This window comes from Diorhabda sublineata, chromosome X, assembly GCF_026230105.1.
Source record: "Diorhabda sublineata isolate icDioSubl1.1 chromosome X, icDioSubl1.1, whole genome shotgun sequence".
NCBI lineage: Eukaryota > Metazoa > Arthropoda > Insecta > Coleoptera > Chrysomelidae > Diorhabda > Diorhabda sublineata.
Window position 1 is genome coordinate 7691352 of NC_079485.1, and position 20718 is coordinate 7712069.

The window sequence follows — 20718 nt, forward strand, 5'->3', positions numbered from 1 at the left end:
AACATACTTCAATTATAAAAATTCTTCAAACAGAATCAAGTACAAGAAAAAGATAAGAGATTTTTCACATTTTGAATAAAATTTATAGTTCTATTTTATAAATTTTAATGTAACTACGAATAATTCAATTGATGGCTGTTTCATATCGGAATAAAGTTCGGGTGGATTTGTCTAAAGAATGTCGAAAAAAGGACCATCAAATAGAAGACGCATCACAATAATCCAAACCGCATACCAATTGCGTTGTTGCTATAAAAAAAAATGTTAAACATTTAAATTTGAACGAATATGAGGATTGTGAACTTTTTGAAAATCGGTTTCAGAATTATTCGCTTCCAAATATATCGTTGTCATAAACAATTCATGTTATCACAGCTGACAGGTGAAAAAAAAAGAATTTCAAGAATATTTGTTGAGTCATGACATTTATTTTAATGAAAGTCGTGAAGTGGAAATATGCCCAGAAATTTCCCAATAACATTAACGAATTTTATGTATGTAAATTATTTGATCATTATTTAAATTAGAATTGATGAGAATGAATAAATTACCAGTAAAAAATTATGTATTGCAACTCATAAAATACATCAGAATTAAAAATTTGTTGGTTATCTATTATATTAATTCAGATTACTTATTTATTTGAATATGGGATATTTGGATAGTTGAGTCAGTATCCCCGGATCGGATCTTCATTGAACTTGGATCTAGAATCTTTTTATTTTTATGTTAATCGACAAAACAGTGATTTAATTGATACAAATAATACAGTTATCTAGCTAACTCATTAATACCTGTGTATCCTCTCTTCCCAATTGATTCTTAATAATAAATATAATAAAAAACTGTTTGCTTGGAGCTTTTAGAATTTTATATAATATAGATGTTAAGTAAGGCGGTAAACTTATTTATTACCCCCTGCAACGACAACGTTTCCTTCGGGTTTCATAATCGATTCATTTCATCCCTTTTTTGACACAGATAAGTTAGTATTTTCTACTACCTGATTATTAAAACGATGCGTATATTTAGTATCGAAAAAGAAATGAAGCCTTGGAAGTGGGAACGAGTTTTTTATGTAGCACACATGTCACTGATGACTATATTATTCTTCTTTTTTTCAAAAGAACTCTTTCGAGGAATATTTTTTCACACATCGTTCACTCAATCATTTCCCTAATAAAATCCAGACGTTCCTAATTTAAACTGCAGACGAATGATTTAAAAGCCTCATATGTGTAAATGAGTAAAGAAAAAACTTGAATGTAGGAGATCTAAAGTTTGATAACCCAATAACGACCTTTTTTTTAGTAATGACTGCTACTGATATTTCTATCAGAATTTCTGGACTTTTGATAAAGCAAAAAATATAGTTAAGTTAAGTGTGGTGATATTTTGTTTGGAACGTGCAAATGGAAGGCAAAAAATACTACTAATAGCCATCAGAATTTTGTAGCCCTCTTATTTATCCAATCTATATATATTTGATGTGCCAACGAATATTGCATCATAAGGATCAGGAAAAGTGCAATAAAAATTATATTTCTTAATTATTGGCCAGACGTGGCAAGTTGAATAAGGGCATCGTTTTGCTGCATGTGGCTAATCGAACCAAAGATCTCATCAAATCTTTTCAACGGGAAACTCTAGATCATCCTCCCTACAGCCCTGATCTGGCGCCCAGCGACTACCATTTGTTCCTGCACTTGAAGAAACACCTGGGCGGTCAGCGTCTTCTAGACGATAACGAAGTCAAAACAGTTGTTATACAGTGGTTAACAAGTCAGGCGGCAGAATTTAATGAGGAGGGTATTAAAAAACTGGTACCACGTTATAACAAGTGCCTCAATATTCATGGAAATTATGTAGTAACAGTAAATTAAGGTAAAGGCTTTCATGTAAAAATAAAATTATTGCGATATCTTTGCACTTCTTTTTTTAATTCCAAAACGGTACTTACTTAAAAAATATGCCTCGTAGAATACTTTTTCGTGTTTTTGAAAATGTGTATTGTAGAAATAATATCGGTTGGTAAGAATCATTGAATGCCATTCAAACTGTTTCTAGGTTAAGGTGTCCCAGTTGGTTTTAAGAAGGTAGTGAAATGAGATTCCAAATATAGCATTTTGAGATTACTTAGTACATAAGATCATTCGACGCCCGCTTTATTAAAACGTAATATAATGTTCATATTGCTTTAGTATTACTAATCCTTATGATTAGTTTAGGCTAAAATTATGTCATATATATTCTGTTATGATCGAGTTTTAGAACTATTTCTAAATACAATGAAATCAAAATAAACAATGTGCCGCAGAATAGCTTACAGATGCTTTATTGAATATACAATATTTCATCTGCTTGTATGAACAATACCACGAATTCCATTGAAATATTGAAAAATTTATAACATCAGAAACATATTATTCTTCAGGTGCTAGAAGTGGAGTCTAAAAAATAGTTATATCTATCTTCATTCGCATAACATACTTAGCTTTCCTCAACTAAGATTAAATATGTATGTGCATTTAGAATCCCATTATTTTATTACGAAATCATATACTCTAGGAGATAAGTAATAAATTTTAAATAAATACGAATGAAGACAATATTGCTACATTAACAATTTGAAAGTGCATACTCTGAAAGAACGGAATTAATCGACACATCAATACTTACATGTTCTTGAAATACGTTTATATATTAAATGAAGAGCCTACATTTGTATCTTCGCATTGGTGTTATTCTTTATCATTTAGTGAGTGACATCCTTCAAAATAGTCCCCATTTAACTTAATAATAATAATTTGTTATCGAACCACTGTCCTTTAAGGGGGAAAGAGCAAAAAGAAGCAAAGAGCTATGTCAAGACTATCCAGATTCTGGCGAAGCTTAAGTCTTAAGGTAGGATTCCTAAGCGACGACTGTAGCGACTTCAGTCGCGCGACTATGACTCATATTGCCTCCCATGTAAATGAATGAAAACCATTCCTATGACGCGACTGGGGCCGCGCGACGGAGGCGTCTCTAGTGAAGCGGATCGAGCCGTACGGCTGGACTGCTCCCATGAGCAGTCTAGTCGTAACAGCCGCGACGACTAGAGCTCTGATTTGAATAAGTTTTTGGCGTTTTTCCCATTAAATAAAGGATGATGTAAAACTTATTGAACTATCGCTACAGTCGTCGCTTAGGAATCCTACCTTTAGTGTTTATTTAAATAATGATGTGGCATTGTCGTGGTGAAGGAGCCTCTGTTGTCTAAATTTGCTCAGACTAAAATGTGTTCTTTATTAGTCTTAGCGATTGACAAGACTGTTACATTGTTCCTGGATGATAGCCGATCGTTTTACCACTAATAATAATCTAACTAATATTTCCAATATTAAAGTAAAATTTGATACATATTATTTGATCTGGAAAAAGCACCTCAATCACGAACTATCGCGTCCAGTTAGTTACTGTGTACAGCGTATAAAAGGTTTCGGAGTTAATAATTTATAAAAGTCTTCCAATAACTACGAATAGCGTAACTCATTAGATGGCGTCCATAAGTTTCAAAAGATGGAATAATATACAGTAAATACGAGTATGTACAAAAAATATCAATTGAAAACAGTATCCAGAGAAACGGGTCTATAAAATGAGCTGGAAACTTGAAAATAAAATTGAAATGGAAAACTATAGGATATATATGAAAAGACTAGTTCATTCAGTCTTATTTAAAGAATATGTACGTTATGTATTGATTACAAAATATAATCTTTGTCTGTGAATCCTATAGAGGTGAAATTTTTGTTTGACTGGACTGTCTAAAATCAGAGTCTATTTTCACAATTTATTATAAACGGAGAAAATACGATCAATAGAATATTTGACATTGTTTCGTGGGAATTTTGTTCTAAAATGGTTAGTCAGGCGTGAATTAGAAAGGGTGTGAGCGATATGGTTGGATAAGTACGAGTATGACGCAATAGGTCTTTCTAATGAAGGGATAAATTTAATTATTTATAGCAGCTAGAACTTATTTTTTGGTGTTACTATCATCAGAAACATTTGAAACAAAGAAATGATTAAAAAGTAATTTGAGGAAAATTTATGATTCTATATTACTTCAAACCTATCTATACTAAAAATCAAATTGATATTTTGGTTTTTGTATATCAAAAATTTTATTTTCAAAATAAAAACGGAAACTGAAGTGTATGTGTTTTGACATTTACGTGCTAAGAGATCGTGAGTAAAAAGACGCTTTAAAATTAAGGTTTGACATTGACAGTAAATACAACATAACAGTTTTAGATAACAGATATATCGCTACCTCAATACTGTGTCACAAAATAAGAATAGGTATGTTTTTGCTATGTACTTACTCGTATTTTGTATTCAAATCATGCAAATTGAAACACGAAAATGAAGTGGACAATATTAATTCTTGTATTGGAAGAGAATTTTGAAAAGTGAGCCCATTTTCATTCCTAGTGAAATATCCATCCTTGTTAAGACCTCCAATAAGACAGGGGAGCCCTATAATGTAAAAGAAATGGAAACATCGGACTTATGATTGGAAGAAGTTATCTGAGGATTTTGGTAAAACTTTTTCTCTAAACACAGATGATGAGAAATACACCTGGAACGATGTAAAGATAGTTGAACTAAGGAAACAAAATGAATATTCTATTTTTTATAAGACATCTTATAAAGATGAATGTTTCATAGAAATTGACATAAGAAGAAAAACAAGGAGAAGCACAAAGGAGTTAGTTTTGAAAAAAGCTTATACCGAAGCACCGAAGAAAGTAAAAACGATAAATCGTGTAAAGAAAATTGAAAACCTAAATATCGACGAACAAAATTATTGCATCAAGGATTTGTAAATTGTGAATTGAACCTGTATTGTACATATTAGTTCAACCGCTAATTTTAAACGGTTAGAATCGTTTTAGATTAGTGACCAAGTCCTCAGAAACATGATCAGTTTGGAATGACTAATTCACCTTGATCATTTTTGTATCATAACAGTCTATATTACAGTTAGCAAGTCAAAGAGAGTAAATGTATTTTTAGTCATGTTTATTTGCAAACTAGTTTTTTCAAATAAAAACTAAAAAAAGGAAATCTAAATCTCAAAATTCTATGTACGTGGCATGTTCAATTCGATGTTGTCTATACTGAGTGAATATTAATGTTATTCTTTGATTCAAGTTCGATTATTAATTGCAAGATTTTTATAATGAGAATCGTCAACTTATATTTTTACTTCATTTTTTGCTGCAACAGTAATGCAGCCATCCACATAATGGTGATTTCGCTGAATACAGTTTCATCAAGATCTTCCACAACTAATTATGTCATTACACATAATATACATGCCTTCACGACTAATTTGTTTATATTTTGAAGTATGTTGAAGTGAGGTTATTTACACAGCTTCGACATCTTTAGATATGTCTGTGTTTTCAATATTATAATTATCAATATTTAATGAAATACATATCTTTTTCGCACCTAAGGAGGAAAATATTTTCGATTCATCTATTTTCAAATTTTCTTGAGGACATGAAGGATTTTTTTTCGGGATTTTGTTTCATTTCCATAAAAAAATTCAATCACAAGAATATTTATATAAAGTTCTATAAATCATAAAAATAACTTATGAGAATTAATAAAATCTCGTCTATATTCTGGATAGTACTCAGATTAAAATCCTTCACTCAATTACTAATAAGTACTAAATCCATCAATATATCAGCAACCAAACTTTTTTAATAAGGATTTTTCGGAACACATGGTAGGTATTTCAACAGTTATTAATCTTGCAATTTAAACTAACTTACAAGTCCTATCAATTACGTTATTTCTTTTGACTATGACAAAATTGGAAAAGAGTGCAAGGAAAGTCTTAAACATTTTTATATCTGATTGTCTGGTAAGATTGAAATAATTTGTGAACCAAGTTTTTTAAGCCATTAGAAAACAATGGCCCTTTGCTTCTATCCAAAAGGAAAAGAGTAATGATCAGGAATCACTGAAAAGATGCAGTGTTGTTTCATTATGGAAGCAATCACAATCCAAATCGGAAAATTAAATGCACAAATAGCACCAACTGATATTTTTTGTATATGATGTGTTCATTTTTTTGTAAAGCTAAGGAACTAAGCCATAGACAGAACGATTACGACTTTACTTAAGAAGAAATACCAATGACAAATAATTGAAATCATGCACAAAACAAAACCAGAACTTCTGACAAAACACTAAAACTACTGACTCAAATACGGAACCGTCCCACATGCTTAGAAGAAAGCAGATATGATATGAGTTCCCAATATAGACGGAGGCAAATGACCTATCTGTCTCCTACCGGCACAGTTTCAGACAGTGATATTAAACACTTGACGCAATTACACAGCTTACAGACACAATAAATATTAAAAAAACCAAAAAACTACATATAGTAATAGATCTGCAAATCGCGTTCAACATTGCTTGGGTGGCCGCCATCATAGACTGACTAAAGTTTAGTGTTTAATCGGTCTAGTCGGTTTAGTCACTAAACGACACACAAATACCCGAAAATCTGACAAAACTATGCAAAGACCTTCTACAGAACAGGCGCATACAGACAAGATCAATATTATGGCTCCTCATAATTGGTTCAAAATAATTGACAATTGAATAACTGACAAAAACGACCTAGCTGAGACGTTCGTGGACGACCAGATAGTGCTTCTGATAGGAACGTCAAAAAGACAAATCGACCAGAAGTGGGAAGCTATCTGGTCGGCGTGCAAACACTCTGCGAGATGCAACAAACTAACTTACTGCCATAACAAAATTCGTGCAATTTTTATGCCTAACACAGCGAGAAGATCTTCCAGACTAAAAATACGTAACACAAACATAACTTTTGAAAACAACATCGATTACCTCGGACTGACAATTGATACGGGACAGCTGTGAGTAGAACATATTAAATCAAATCGTGAAAAAGCAGCCGACATTGGCCACAAACTGTTCATCATAGCTGGCCGAGACTGTGGACGAAAACCGACGATACCAAAAAACATATACAAAAAAGCGGTGAAGCCGATGCTTTTGTATGGAGCGGTGATTTGGGGCAAACGAGCACATGAGAGATAGCAGCTGTGGAAAGACCATTCTTGCTAACTATAACCAAGGCGTATAAGACCGCACCAGCATCGGCGCTCCATGTGCTAGCGGGAGTTACACCACTAGACGTCGACTCATGGACAAAATATAAAACTCATGACTGACTTACCTCATCCAACCCAAAGAATCATTTCGCAAACTGACAATGACAATAATCCAGACAGGTATACTCAGACGCAAGCGACAATGACAAAACTATCAGCATATACATAGACAAAACTGGAGAAAAGAGATACACATATACAGAATAAGCACTACATTCGACATAAACAAACTAGAAACAATTGCGCTCATGACAGCAACTGACATTATAATTGACTACACACACAAATACATACAATTCAATTTTGACTTCACAGAGGTAACCCAACAGCACCAGTAGAGACAAATTCATAATAAAAATTAAAAAGAATTTTGAAATCATCACAAAACATAACATCACAATTGACATAAACAGAACAAACCGTACCCACACAGGCATGCAATTTGCCGACACACTAGCACACAAACCCAGACAATATCTTTACCTACCCGACAAAATTTGGCTTGAAACAACAAAAAAAAACACTGCATGGCAAGACAAATAGAAAAATCAGATACTGGACCCAAAACATACGCAATCTTCAAAATAGTAGATCACAACTGACATTGACGACTGGAAGACGACTCAACTAATTAGAGGACACGGACATATGAACGACTACAACAGGCGTTTCACACTAAAGAACACTGACGGCAAATACAAAAACTGTAATGAGGCTGAAGACCAAAATCATTTAATTAATGACTGTACAATACATGACAGATAAAACATTAAACACATAATGACAAAAAACTTGGACAAAAAAACGACATACCCACCAGCAAATATCTACATAAATGACATGACTATGATCAAATGTCTGAACGTCGGGAGGGGGGGAAAATTATACTAAACGACGACGACTACACATACATTTTTCATAATATCAACAGACCACAACAACCAGTTGACACATGTCCAAAAAAAAGATGGAATTGGTTCCATTGAAATATGTTTCTAAGATATGGGATGGAAGCGGCCTTATGTCGAAAGGTAGGTGGGTATTCGCTACAGTGGCTCGGACCTGAGACTGTAGGATGGAGCTGGGAGTCATAAACTCTATCATTCATGTATAATCTTGTATATTCCTTGTCTTATGTTCGTTGATGCAAAAGAAGAAGAAAATTTCATATGATCAGATTAATCCCTGTAACAAAATCAGTATAGAGGAAAAAATATTCTTTTTAAACTTTTGAACGTAAATATCGTTACCTGACTTGGCGTTCTTCAAATAGCAAATAACAGAACTAAACTTCAAAAAGATTATTCTTACACAAATATTGAATGCAGAATTTGTAAACAGTATTTAGGGATATGTTTTTTCAGATTAGTTTATTTTCAATTTAATTATTTGAATTAATTTAACCAATTTTTTTCAACAGATACATTGTTTCAGGGCCATCCAGAAGCTCTACCACGCCAGTGTGTTTTTTAGATTTAGGGTATTCTAAAATCAGCATTAGTTACTTTTGTAACGTGTTAAAAGCTTTGCACCATCACTATCATTTATTTTGGTAGGAAAAATATGATTCTAAAGTCAAATTAAGAGTTTATTCAAAATTATAAGCACACCTATATAAAACACTTTTTCCTCCACCATCGTATGTCAATAATAATTTTGATTTTATTTCAAAATTTCTAATTACAATTTAGCTGAATAAAATTTATACACTTACTATTAACGAAAAGTAATTTTCTGGTAGAACCCAGTCTCTTAATGGGAGACTTAATTTCGGTTTCGTTTTCATCCATTGCACTGAGGGTAAAAGTAAAAAACACGTTAAAACAAAAGTTTTCAATAATTTGAAAGCATAACGAAAATTCAAACGCGTTAACAGTTGCCGATTTAAAACGAAACAGATTATCCACAAAAAATTAAAAGTGGTTAAACACTGACGTGCAATTGTATTTAGACGAATCACACAATTCTCTCACTGCCACTTTCTATCTTGATTTCCTTGCGAAGTAACGAATAGTCAATCCCTAACTGAAGTTCGAATATACAAATACATATGCTTGAACATTCAAACGTTGGTCGCTTCAACAAATCCGAAAATAGACTTTGTTGGCGCTAACGGTGTTGCCATATCTCCGGCGGTTCATTCTTTTTAGAATCTTTCGTTTCATGGAAATTCTTTGGATGAGACTAAATTTAGTGATGAATCAGTAATGTTGGAGCATTATTTATAATAATAAGTTCAGTTGTTCGCTCTGGTAATTTATAACCAATTAATCTAGATGTTGATTCACTTATAGTTACTCTAATAATAATCATTTGACAGAAAAATGTAAATAATAAAACTCGTATAGACATTTATGGTATTAGTTTAGTCAATATTTCGTATGTGATCATATCACCAGCATATAAAGAGATATCGGATATAAATACATTCACAATCTTATATTGATTTTATAGATGCATTTCCGACTCTGGGTAAAATAGGGTAAATGCGCCAGTGAGTCGGCCTCCACCTGTAGTCGGCCCCAGGAGGTTTAATTTTATAATAACTTTAATCACATTTCAAGAATGGGCAGTTTTCTGTAATTTTGTCATTCTACTAGGTTTGACACACTTGTTTATCAAGGTGGGTTTCCCCCGAATCAATCCTTCTTTCCTTGATTGCCGCGCAAAGTTGACTTATTCAACAGTTCGATTGTTCACGTGCAAGTGAAAACATCCACAGTGGAAACTTTAAAGGTAAGCTGAAATTGATTCCTTTAGGTCAGTGCGTTTTTTTATATCATTTGATGATAAATATACTTCCAAATTATCTAAGTTCAATTCGAACACACCAAATTCTGAAGATTATATTATAATTAGCTAGTAATCGGCACCAGAGGCCGACTACTGGTATACTTTCAAAATTTTATCTCCATGTTTCTTCAACTCATCTATTGAGATATTGTTTGTCCTCTTTCTTCAACATGTTGATTGAATTTTTGCGCGTTAGGGCCCTTTCACCCCAAACGAATCCGAATCAATCAGAATCACTCCGAATCAAGTTGAATCTGATTGACCAAGATTCGGCTTCGAGCGCTCCGTTTAAATGTGAAGGGACTCTTTTCCCGCCTTCAGACCGGACGAATCTGGTTCAATCAGGTTTGATTCGAGGTCGCACTTGATTCAACCTGTCAGATTCCCCGTCCGGTCAGTCTTGAATCAACAACCATACGAGATGGACGTGGACTTATTAATTTTAAAAGTTAAAGAAAATAATGCGATAAATGACGCCAGTGATAAAAATCACAGCAACAGAAATCTCATATCTTCTGTGTGGAGGAAAATTGGCGAAGAATTAAACATTCCAGGAGAGAATTATATTCAGGTTGATTCAGCTGGTGTGAAAGAGTGGAGATGACGAATCAGATTCAACTTGATTCGGAGTGATCCAGATTGATTCGGATTCGTTTGGTGTGAAAGGGGCCTTATGTGACCAGTAGTCGGTCATAGGTAGAGTGAAAGAAATGAAAGTTATGCGCAGTTGTATTTGGTGGCCGACTACTAGAAAAGCCACTAACAGATCATTGAGCCAGTAGTCGGCCATAAGATTTCAAACCGGCCTCCGCAACATTTTTTTGCTATAAATTTGAAATTATTGATTTCAGACAATGCCCAACCAAAGGAAATGAAAGTTTCATAAATATTCCGAAGAGAGTATACAAAAGGCTCTAGAAGAAGTGAAGAATGGAGCGGCAATTAGGTTAACATGCCGAAAATATGCGATACCGCGAAGCAACTTTACAGGAGCTACTCATGGGACGGGTCGCCAATACTGGACGAATGGGTCCAGACCCATACCTGAGCTCGAAAAACGAAAAAAAATTGTTGACTGGTTAATACAGATCGCTAAATGTGGATTTCCAATAAAAAACAGGAACTATTATCTACAGTTCAAAAAATAGTAGTGGATGGAAAAATTAGAACTCCATTCAAAGACGGAAGACCAGGTCAAAAATGGTATTCTTCCTTCATGAGAAAGCATCCACAACTTTCTATGCGGATACCAGAATATATAGATAAATCTCGAGCTAGGGTAACTGAAGGGTTTATAAAATCTTGGTTCAGAGATCTCGACGATTTTTTATGAAGAATTGGCGCCCTTGATATCTTGAAATCCCCGTCCAGAATATTTAATGCGGATGAGGCAGGATTCAGCCTGTGCCAAAAAATCAGGAAAGGTTATTGGTCCTAGGGGGTACAAGAATTTATTTAAGGTTAAAAAGGGATCAGAAAAGGATAATGTAACAGTTCTCGTTACATTTTCGGCGGATGGAGAGTTATGTCCTCCATGTATTGTTTATCCCTATGTGAAGCCACCAAGGGCAATTGCCAAAAGCATGCCACCAGATTGGATTTTGGGGAAGTCAGAAAGTGAACAAATGGATTCTGAGTCGAAATATAAAGAAACCAGTTTTGTTTTTCGTCGATGGACATCGTTCGCATATGTCAATTGAACTCAGTGAATATTGCGATGAGAATGGCATCATCTTGTATGCATTGCCCCCGAATTCAACGCATATAATACAACCAGCTGATGTGGCTGTATTTAAGCCTTTGAAAGTTTATTGGCAGAATTCTGTCAAAAATTGGCAAAATGAAAATATGGATAAAATACTATCCAAGGCATTCTTCGCACATGTTTTCAAGCTTTTTCAAACATAAACATATCAGAGCATATCCGCCAAGGATTCAAGCGATGCGGATTGTTTCCTTATGACCCGCAGGCAGTGGACTATTCCAAGTGCGTCCAAAATACGATGGAGCAAAATATGAAATCAGATGTCCAAGGGGCAGAACGAGTAAATGCGAATGAATTGACTTCTGCCGATTTTCAAAGCACCTACAAGGTTTTGGCGGCGTTCATATCAAGTCTTGTGGAAAAAGTAGTAGAAGTGGATTGGATGCTCGAAAAGCTCTGATGATTATTTAGCTGAGATTGTCTTATCAGAATATGAAATTAACTCTGATGGATTTCTCTCAGTAATAAAAACAAATACTTAACCCACTACATATACCAATTTAGAGATGAAATCTAAAATAAATAACTGGTATTGATAAGAGTGATGAGACTGGACGAATTTATAATGAATCCTCAACCACACAAAACATGATGATTAACGAGATTTTAAATAATAACACTATCACTATCGAGAATCAGGACCAGATAGGTTCTGCCGAATCTAGCACTAGCCCTAAAAACCGAACCAAAAATAATAGATTATTTCAATGAATATCCGAGACCAATGCAAAAATCCGGACAATGCAGATCAGGACCATTTACGAGTGCTATTTCGGCGGGGGCATGGCGATCCTATTACATAAATAAAGAAAAAGACACGTTATTGTCACAAGAAGCACACCAGAAGAAACAAAAGTGTCCAGCTTATGATGACGAACTGGACACAGATTCAGAAGACGAAGAAGGGGATAAAAATGTAGGCTGTGACTTATGTCCAAGATGGTTCCATTTGAACTGTACCAGATTATCAGGACAGACATATGATGACGACAGAATTATGTATACAGAGATTCTATACTATATTTGTTATTTTCTATTTACGATTCCATCCATCCATATATCAATGTATCAATCCATCCCCTTTGCTTTGCTAAAATATGTTCCAGGTAACTATTTTTTCTTAATCATATAACCAAATCTGTCTCTACCTCTCCGTCCATATCTCCAGAGTTTGATCATCCATTCCAAATTATTAACAGCATCCCAAAAGCTTCTAGTTTTGCATAGGAAGATGTATTAAAGTTTCACGTGAAATAGTATAGCTCAAACGTAACACTTTACTAATCTATGTGGTGGTGTGAGAAAGATTTTTTGATTCTAATATAATTTTTGAATCAACACACGTCCCTTCTATTGACCAGGTCAGGGCGCCTCTCTCAAATTTCCTCCTGGAATCTTGTCAATTGTTGACATTATACCACTAAATTGACCATTTGACAAGGTGTTAGTTTCTCATAGTATATAATTCCATTCACACCATATGTGCCGCTTTACGTTACGCTCCTCACGTTTCTCTTCACAATGCATCTGCAATGTATTGGCAGCTTACATGCCAATGTTAATTAGTTGCAAAATTTCATTGACTTTCCTAGTGAAAGGTCGGCCCAGGCTAGGCAAAACTTTCCATACCAAATTTTTCCACGGAAGCCAATTACGCACGTTACGATCAGTAACAGTTACTTTAAGGTAAACAGCATGTTTGTGATGTTACAGCACTTTTCTAAATTGAAAAAGCATAATATGGCGTATTCCATCAGAAATTTCATTAATTTCCAAACTTTTAATGGAAACAATGACTAACTAAATTCTCTTCACAAAAAAGTAACCTTAAATGCCATTTGTGAAAGTGGATCAAGTTCGCTCAATCGGACTAATGGCTCACAATAAACCACCACCGTAAAATTCGGTAAATACTTTTACAATAACTTTTTACATTGTCAGCTAAACGACTGCAAACGCATTACAGAGGGTTAGGGAATGTTTGTTTCGTTTATCACTACAGTATTTTGTTTCTTATTGGCGATCCCATGAATCCTAAGTATTTAAAGGTTTTCAGATATGTAACTGCATTGTTTTGATTGTATTGCCATACATTTAGTCTTTGATTTATATTTAATTTATATCATTGTATTGAATTAATTATCTTGTGTTGTGTACATTATCGTGTATTCAAGAAACAATTAATATGGACAATAAATAAAATTATTATTAAGTATAATACATTAATAATTATTGAATATTTTTAGATAAATTAAAAGTTGCATATGCAAAATTGTTATTATCAAGTGCCATTATGATTACCATTCCAAGGGTTTGTTAGAAACATTTATTATAAACAGCTGATCGGGCACAACGTCTTTCTAATAAGTATTTTTTGTTGCAAGATCACAAAAAACCATTATTAGTTATTAAATGCGGACACGGAATTATTATTTCGTTATTGGAAGAATGTTTTTCTAAATGCGACCCGTTGTAAAGTTAACGTAATCAAATTTTTCTGTGGGATTACTTAAGCTGGTCAAGCCGGGTCTATGGTCAGCAGTATTTCGGAAACTTCTGTTTTCTATTAAAAAACTAGATACAGATCAATCCTGTTATCATTTATTTGAATCTATTCCATAAGTTGTAAAAAATATTCAAACCTTCAGTTAGACTATTTCGTTTACGATATTGCTTAAGGTGTTGCCTAATTATGTTGCACTATTTCGTATTTAATTTCAAATCAGGTAAATAGATATATAAATAATTTTTCTAAATGTTTTTGATTTTAGGTTTCTTCTGTTTCAAAATTACTTTTTTTTAAGTCTTATTATCTATATTATTTAGATCTTCTTTATCATTTATACCTTATTCGTTCTTATGAATGTGAACCATTTCTAAAAATTCTCTTTTTCGTCTATTAGATTCCGTTTCAAGCAATTTGAATCTTCATAGAAAATTGTTTCTATTATTTTGCTCGACCTCGATTTATAAAAGCTAAAGGACTCACTTACAACAACATTCTTCAAATATGAAAATTTAATATACAAATAAATTGATGGTTGTGCTATGTTATAGCACAAATGAAAAAGGAAGATCTTGAGAAAACTGTCCTACGCAAGTTTGATATAAATATTCCATTCTTTTTCCGATATGTAGATGACTGCATTACCAAAGAATCAAATTGAAAACATAAATAAAAAATTCAATTCTTATCATAAAAAACTTCAATTCACAATCGAGGTCGAGCAAAATAATAAAATCAATTTTCTTGATATCACATTATATAAAATTAACAATAACATAAGAACAGAATGGTATACGAAACCAACTTGGTCCTCAAGATATTTAAACTTCAATTCGTGTCATCCTATGTCACAAAAAAGATCAGTGATAATAAGTTTGGCTGATAGATCTATCCAACTATCAGATCCTGAATTTAGATGCTTAGCTATTCAAAAAGCAAAAACTGCATTAAAAGAAAAAATCCGGAAAAAATGATAAATAACATAGAGGACATAATACATTATCCAAATATTTCACTAACTTAAAATCTAAAACACCAAAAAACAAAAGAAGTAATATATCAAGTGCTTTGTACTAATTGTGACGCTGTCTACATAGGGCAAACATCTCAGTATTTAGAAAATAGATTAAGATATATATATATATATATATATATATATATATATATATATATATATATATATATATATATATATATATGCCTTCAAATATGTAGTCTTAAGATTTTTATAAAACATTTTAAAACTAGGTACATAAAATTTGCACATATTTATACTAATTTATATAAAAAATGTATAAAATATTGTAAAAATCTTTCTTAAATATATATATATATATATATATATATATATATATATATATATATATATATATATATATATATATAAATTTCTTATTTCTCAACCTTTTGATATATTAATTCTTTAAAACAGAAGAGACCTAAAATCAAGAGCATTTAGATGCATTAATATATATCAAAAGGTCTAAGAAATAAGAAATTGAAGAATTTTATATTATATTATCTAGATAATATAATATTTTCATGGATATTCCTCCTATGTCACAAGAGGATTTATTTTAAATACTGCTAATAGCTTCGAGAAGTTTAAATGTATTGACTTCTATGGACCGAAGAGAAAAAGCCTTAGGCGCTAGGCAATTTATTCAAAAATTCTGAATGTGGACCTCTCCAGAAAAACAAATTAAGTCAACAGAAATATATTAAATATAATTTTTAAACTTTTATTTAGAAAACTTCCCTAGAAACTGATAAACCTAGAGGCTATACGTACAATATGTGAATCAATATTTTTTTAATTTTTTTGTAGCTAATTTGCTAATTAGAGACTATGAAAAACCCTGCGAAGTGGTTGGTGTGTTTGTTTGCAGACGGTCTTTTTAATTTCATCACCGTTGAGAGTTCCAGGTGATGAATCTACTTTTAGATAGTAATAATTTTTAGTTCATCCTAAGTTCTAGTGGAAGATATGTTATTTGGTTATTTTATTAGTAATTTATAACATTGAATTACTAAATTTCTACCTCTCTTTTATCTAGCAAATTTTTTCTTTCTCAACTATATTCAATATTTTTATAAGTTTAATTATATATATTTTGGAAGGTTTTAAATGGAAGATGTCAGTTAGTATGGATTGTTACATTGTAACATGATGTTACTGCAATATACTTCAGGAATTTTAACAACAGAGCGGGTTTCAGTACTGTACCTGAATATAACATTTAATGTGTACTACTGCTCAAGGTAAATTGACGAAATACGTAATAGAATGTTTCACTTCCTAACATTTTAGCTCTATAGCTTTTAGTTGATTCAGAAAGAAAACTGAAACAGGAAATTTTACATAAAACTTGTAGACAAGCGTCCAGGAACCAGTCTAACATGGTCAAGCCCCCAAGTGATATTTAGATGCGAACATTTCTGAACAATTGGGAACTAAACATAACGGGTACTTTTTTTACTGTCGATTCTTGAAATTAGACATATGTACATTGCGAATTTCGAAAAACATTTAAGGTAAAGGGTCAGGTGAACGATTCATTGACTAATATATAATATTGTAAAGTGTCGATAAATATACATTTCTTTTTTACAAGAATTAATGTAGGTATATATGGGGGTAAGTAAATAAATGATATAATTTTTTATAATATTCTAAATGTGAATAGTTGTATAGGAAATAAAAATGTGTAATTTGCAGTGCAGTCAACTGTGCCAGATTCAATTAATCTCCGACAAACAATATGTACATTTAATGAAAAAGGAATGAAAATAATAATATTTAAAAAATAAGTTGTATTTCGAAATGTGTATATGTTACAGGAACAGTAGATTGTTAGGGAGAGTTGACTCTGCCTAGGAAGAGTTAACTCTTACTAAAAGTTTCAGTAAAAGTTGGATGAGAATAAACAGATCAATTTTACCTAGGAAGAGTTAACTATACCTACTGTGGTTTAGTAAAAGTTTTGTTTATGTTTATTCCAGCACTAGTTGTTTACTGTCTTTATCGTTGTCTTCCCGTTCACGTGTCTATTTGATGCTATTAACAACAGCGACCAAGGATTCAGTAAGTGTTTACATTTCAATAATTAGTTGCAATTTGTTATAAAACTTCATTAATAGCCCAGTAAACGAAGTGGTTTAAAGTTGTAAAGTTATCTACCTAATGTGTGTCGTGATTCTCCGAATTTGAGTAATTTGCTTTTTTGTTTATTTTTTTTTTCTTTATTTATTAGGAAGACTGTTTTTCCTTACGGAAAGCCAACTTTCACTAATTCAAGGTTGTAAGAGTATAATTTCATTAAATATAGTCAACTCTGACTTTCTTGTTTATTAAAATATCACTATTTCCGTTCAATCAACTTTTCCTGAAAATATCGATAAGAGTCGACTTTACCAAGGCCAAATTGGTTTTTCCCTTGCAAAAAGTCAACTTTTACTAACTCAAGGCAGTAATATCTAATAACCGACCCCAAGTTGTGTTACTTGTGCCAACTCGTTACAACTTTTAGTTCGTACGAGATGAAAAACTTGGCAAGTCATTAGTTATGGACAAAATTGTGCAGGATATTCAGTTACGTTTTGACTCTCTCTGTATTTGATTCATATATGCGATTTAGCCAATCATAATCAAGTTTAACTTAACACATATACTCCTGATATTTCTTGATATAACAAGCTCACATCTAGATTGAATATTCAATACACAAAAAATACAAAATCGAACACAAAAATACGAAGTCCCAAAAAAAGATCTTAGGACGCGAGTAAATCTACAATAGGCCACCTGCACGGTGCACTTCATAAGTGAGTATATTATACATTGGGTAAATAATTACTCGGATTAGCGCTATTAATGATTAATAATGGTTCAAACCAAGGCAAGGAAACATTATCTATGGCGACCCTTGTTCCGCATCCATCCGTTTAAGGGTGGATGCTTAGCGGGACAGGCTTTCTCACGTGTGCGTGTGTATTGAAAATTTATTTGTGTTTTGAAATTTGTTGAAGCTTGAATCTTATAATATACTCATCTACTTATTTATTTTATTAGATGAAAAATTTATCAAATAGTTGAAAAGTGATGGAAAAAGAATTTAAAACTTGTTTCTTATGTGCGTTAATACGGTTACCAAATATTTCTGCAGTTAACTAATAAGTAACAGGTTAAGTACCAAAAAACTTTTTGATATTTCCTAAAATTGCTTTGAAAAAGTTATTACCTACATGTATACGCTGATTGGTAGCTAATATAAATGTTCCATGCTACGGTGAGTATATCCATATTTATCAATCAGTATTTTATGAGCATTAATAAAAAGTGTCCAGTAATGATGTGCAATATGTTTTTTCACCGTAATGAATCTCTTTTATTATGATATGTTGGATATATTAAAGTTGGAAATATGTCTCAAGAACTGATTTTTGCTATCATGTATATTTAAGGACTGATAACAGAAGAAATCTATTTATTTATTTTCAGACCGAGGAATGTTTCTACTTACAAAGTTATTCCACGGAAGAATATACATTCCGGTCTGGTCAGGCCCACATTAGACTAGTTTTGTTGTTTGCCCTCAGTGAGTTCAAAGATTAAGTCCAGTCCAATACTGGCTTTGACTCAATTTTATAAGAGTCAAGATCTTGAAGGGCGGCTCCGCTATCTGATATATAAATATCTTTGCATTAAAGTAGTTATGTTCTACTCCACGAGCTACGAATGTAAAAGTGGTGTATGTTTCCTTGTTTCCATTATTGACTACTTTATTGCTTCACTTTCTATAAAGATTTTTAAAGAGAGCTACTCTAAAATGACTTTTAGTGCTGCCGTGGGACATGATTGTGTCGCGCCTGTTATTATAAGGCAAGCCGTCCTTTGCAGCTTATCTAGGGCTATTTTCCCAATTTTGGTTTTTGTTCTTGGCCACCATATGAAAGCTACATAACTTATAATAGGTCACACAACCGATTTGTACATATATTTCTTCTTACTGGTAATTATAATTAATAATAGTATTATTTAATATTTACTGAAAGTTTTGTCTCTTTTTTGTTTAATTTTGATGAGAAATGATGTCAAGTTTACTCACTTGACATCATTTCTTGACTTGACGCAAATTTATAAATTAGCAAATTCCCTATCAACTGGAGAAAAATATAGACGGGAAGGCTTGGGGAGTATGAAATCTGAGCTCATTTTGAAAAAGGGCTCCAAAATAGTTTGCTTATCTCTTATTGTTTTATATGAGTATGAATTATTAAATATTTTCTCGGTTAAAATACTGACTCATAATTCTCAGAATTAAATCAACTTGCTTGTAAATCCGTGATAACGTGGTCGGGGTACAGAAAGATGTTATAAATACAATGAGAAAGTAGGAGCGTTTTTTACATTGTGTATAATGTGCTGTTTGTTTAGTCAAAAATATCCCGCAAAATATTGATATACTGGGTGAAGCATCTTTGGTTATATAGTGGAACAAAGAAACTTTTTAATAGAAAGATAGATGGAGAAGTTGTAAGTTGTTTTTTAATGCGGAAAGACATAAAAGAAAAAATAAAACTGTCCTGGTTAGTGGTATTGATTAAATTAAAAATCGGACAGAGCATTTTTAACGATAAAAAATTGGATATGCTCCGCTTTACATATTTATAGATAGGTTTCCATGTTAAGAAATCATTCCAATTTTGTCAAGAAATTTTCCTCTATTCAACATTAATATTTCCAAGGAGATCAAAGATTTCCGACGCAATAAGTGAATCCTTAATACCAAATTCACTCGCACTTGTTGAAATTTATTCAATAATTAGGCGAGCATCTCCAAAAAGATGCAGAAAAAAATGAGTTGACCAACCACTACAAAACACAAGAAAAAAAATCAATTGGGATCGATTAATCATGTTATAAGGAACAAAAAACCTTAATATACTTTTTTTCTTCGATTGTCAGTAATTTGTTATGAATGAAATCTCTAGATCATCTTCTAAGGTAGAATAGATAATAATAAACACTTTTTCTTTTTACTTCTGGTACTTTTTCGAAAAATTTTTTGTTTTCGACTTACTATATTCGCGTAAATGCAATGCGTGAATTTCGGCAGATGCTCTCTTTAGATGAGGAAACGTATAGTGTTGACCTACAATACTACTGCGATGTTAGCTAACTATCAACAGGTCAGGTTTTGATAAAAGTTTTGTCTTTACGACGACAAATTTTAAACTTTTATAAAGAACAAGGATCAAGAACATTATGATCTATCAGATGAAGTATTTCTCAGAAACCTTGCATTTTTGTCTGATATGATGACAAAACAAAACAATTTAAATATTTGCCTGCAAGGTGAAACGAGGTATATTTATGAAATGTGTCCAAATATCCAAGCTTTTAGAAAAAAATTATCATTTTTGAAAACATTGCTTTG

General features: G+C 32.4%; 1 protein-coding gene across 1 annotated transcript in view; it reads right to left on the bottom strand.

Moving 5' to 3' along the window:
* The window catches only part of LOC130451278 (SLIT-ROBO Rho GTPase-activating protein 1-like), an 86837-nt gene extending 77575 nt beyond the window's left edge, over positions 1–9262 (bottom strand). Inside the window, exon 1 of the mRNA XM_056790188.1 lies at positions 8929–9262. Coding sequence (XP_056646166.1) covers positions 8929–9004 — 76 coding nt within the window. The 5' untranslated portion in view covers positions 9005–9262. The remainder of the gene's footprint in view (positions 1–8928) is intronic.
* Positions 9263–20718: the final 11456 nt, after the last annotated feature.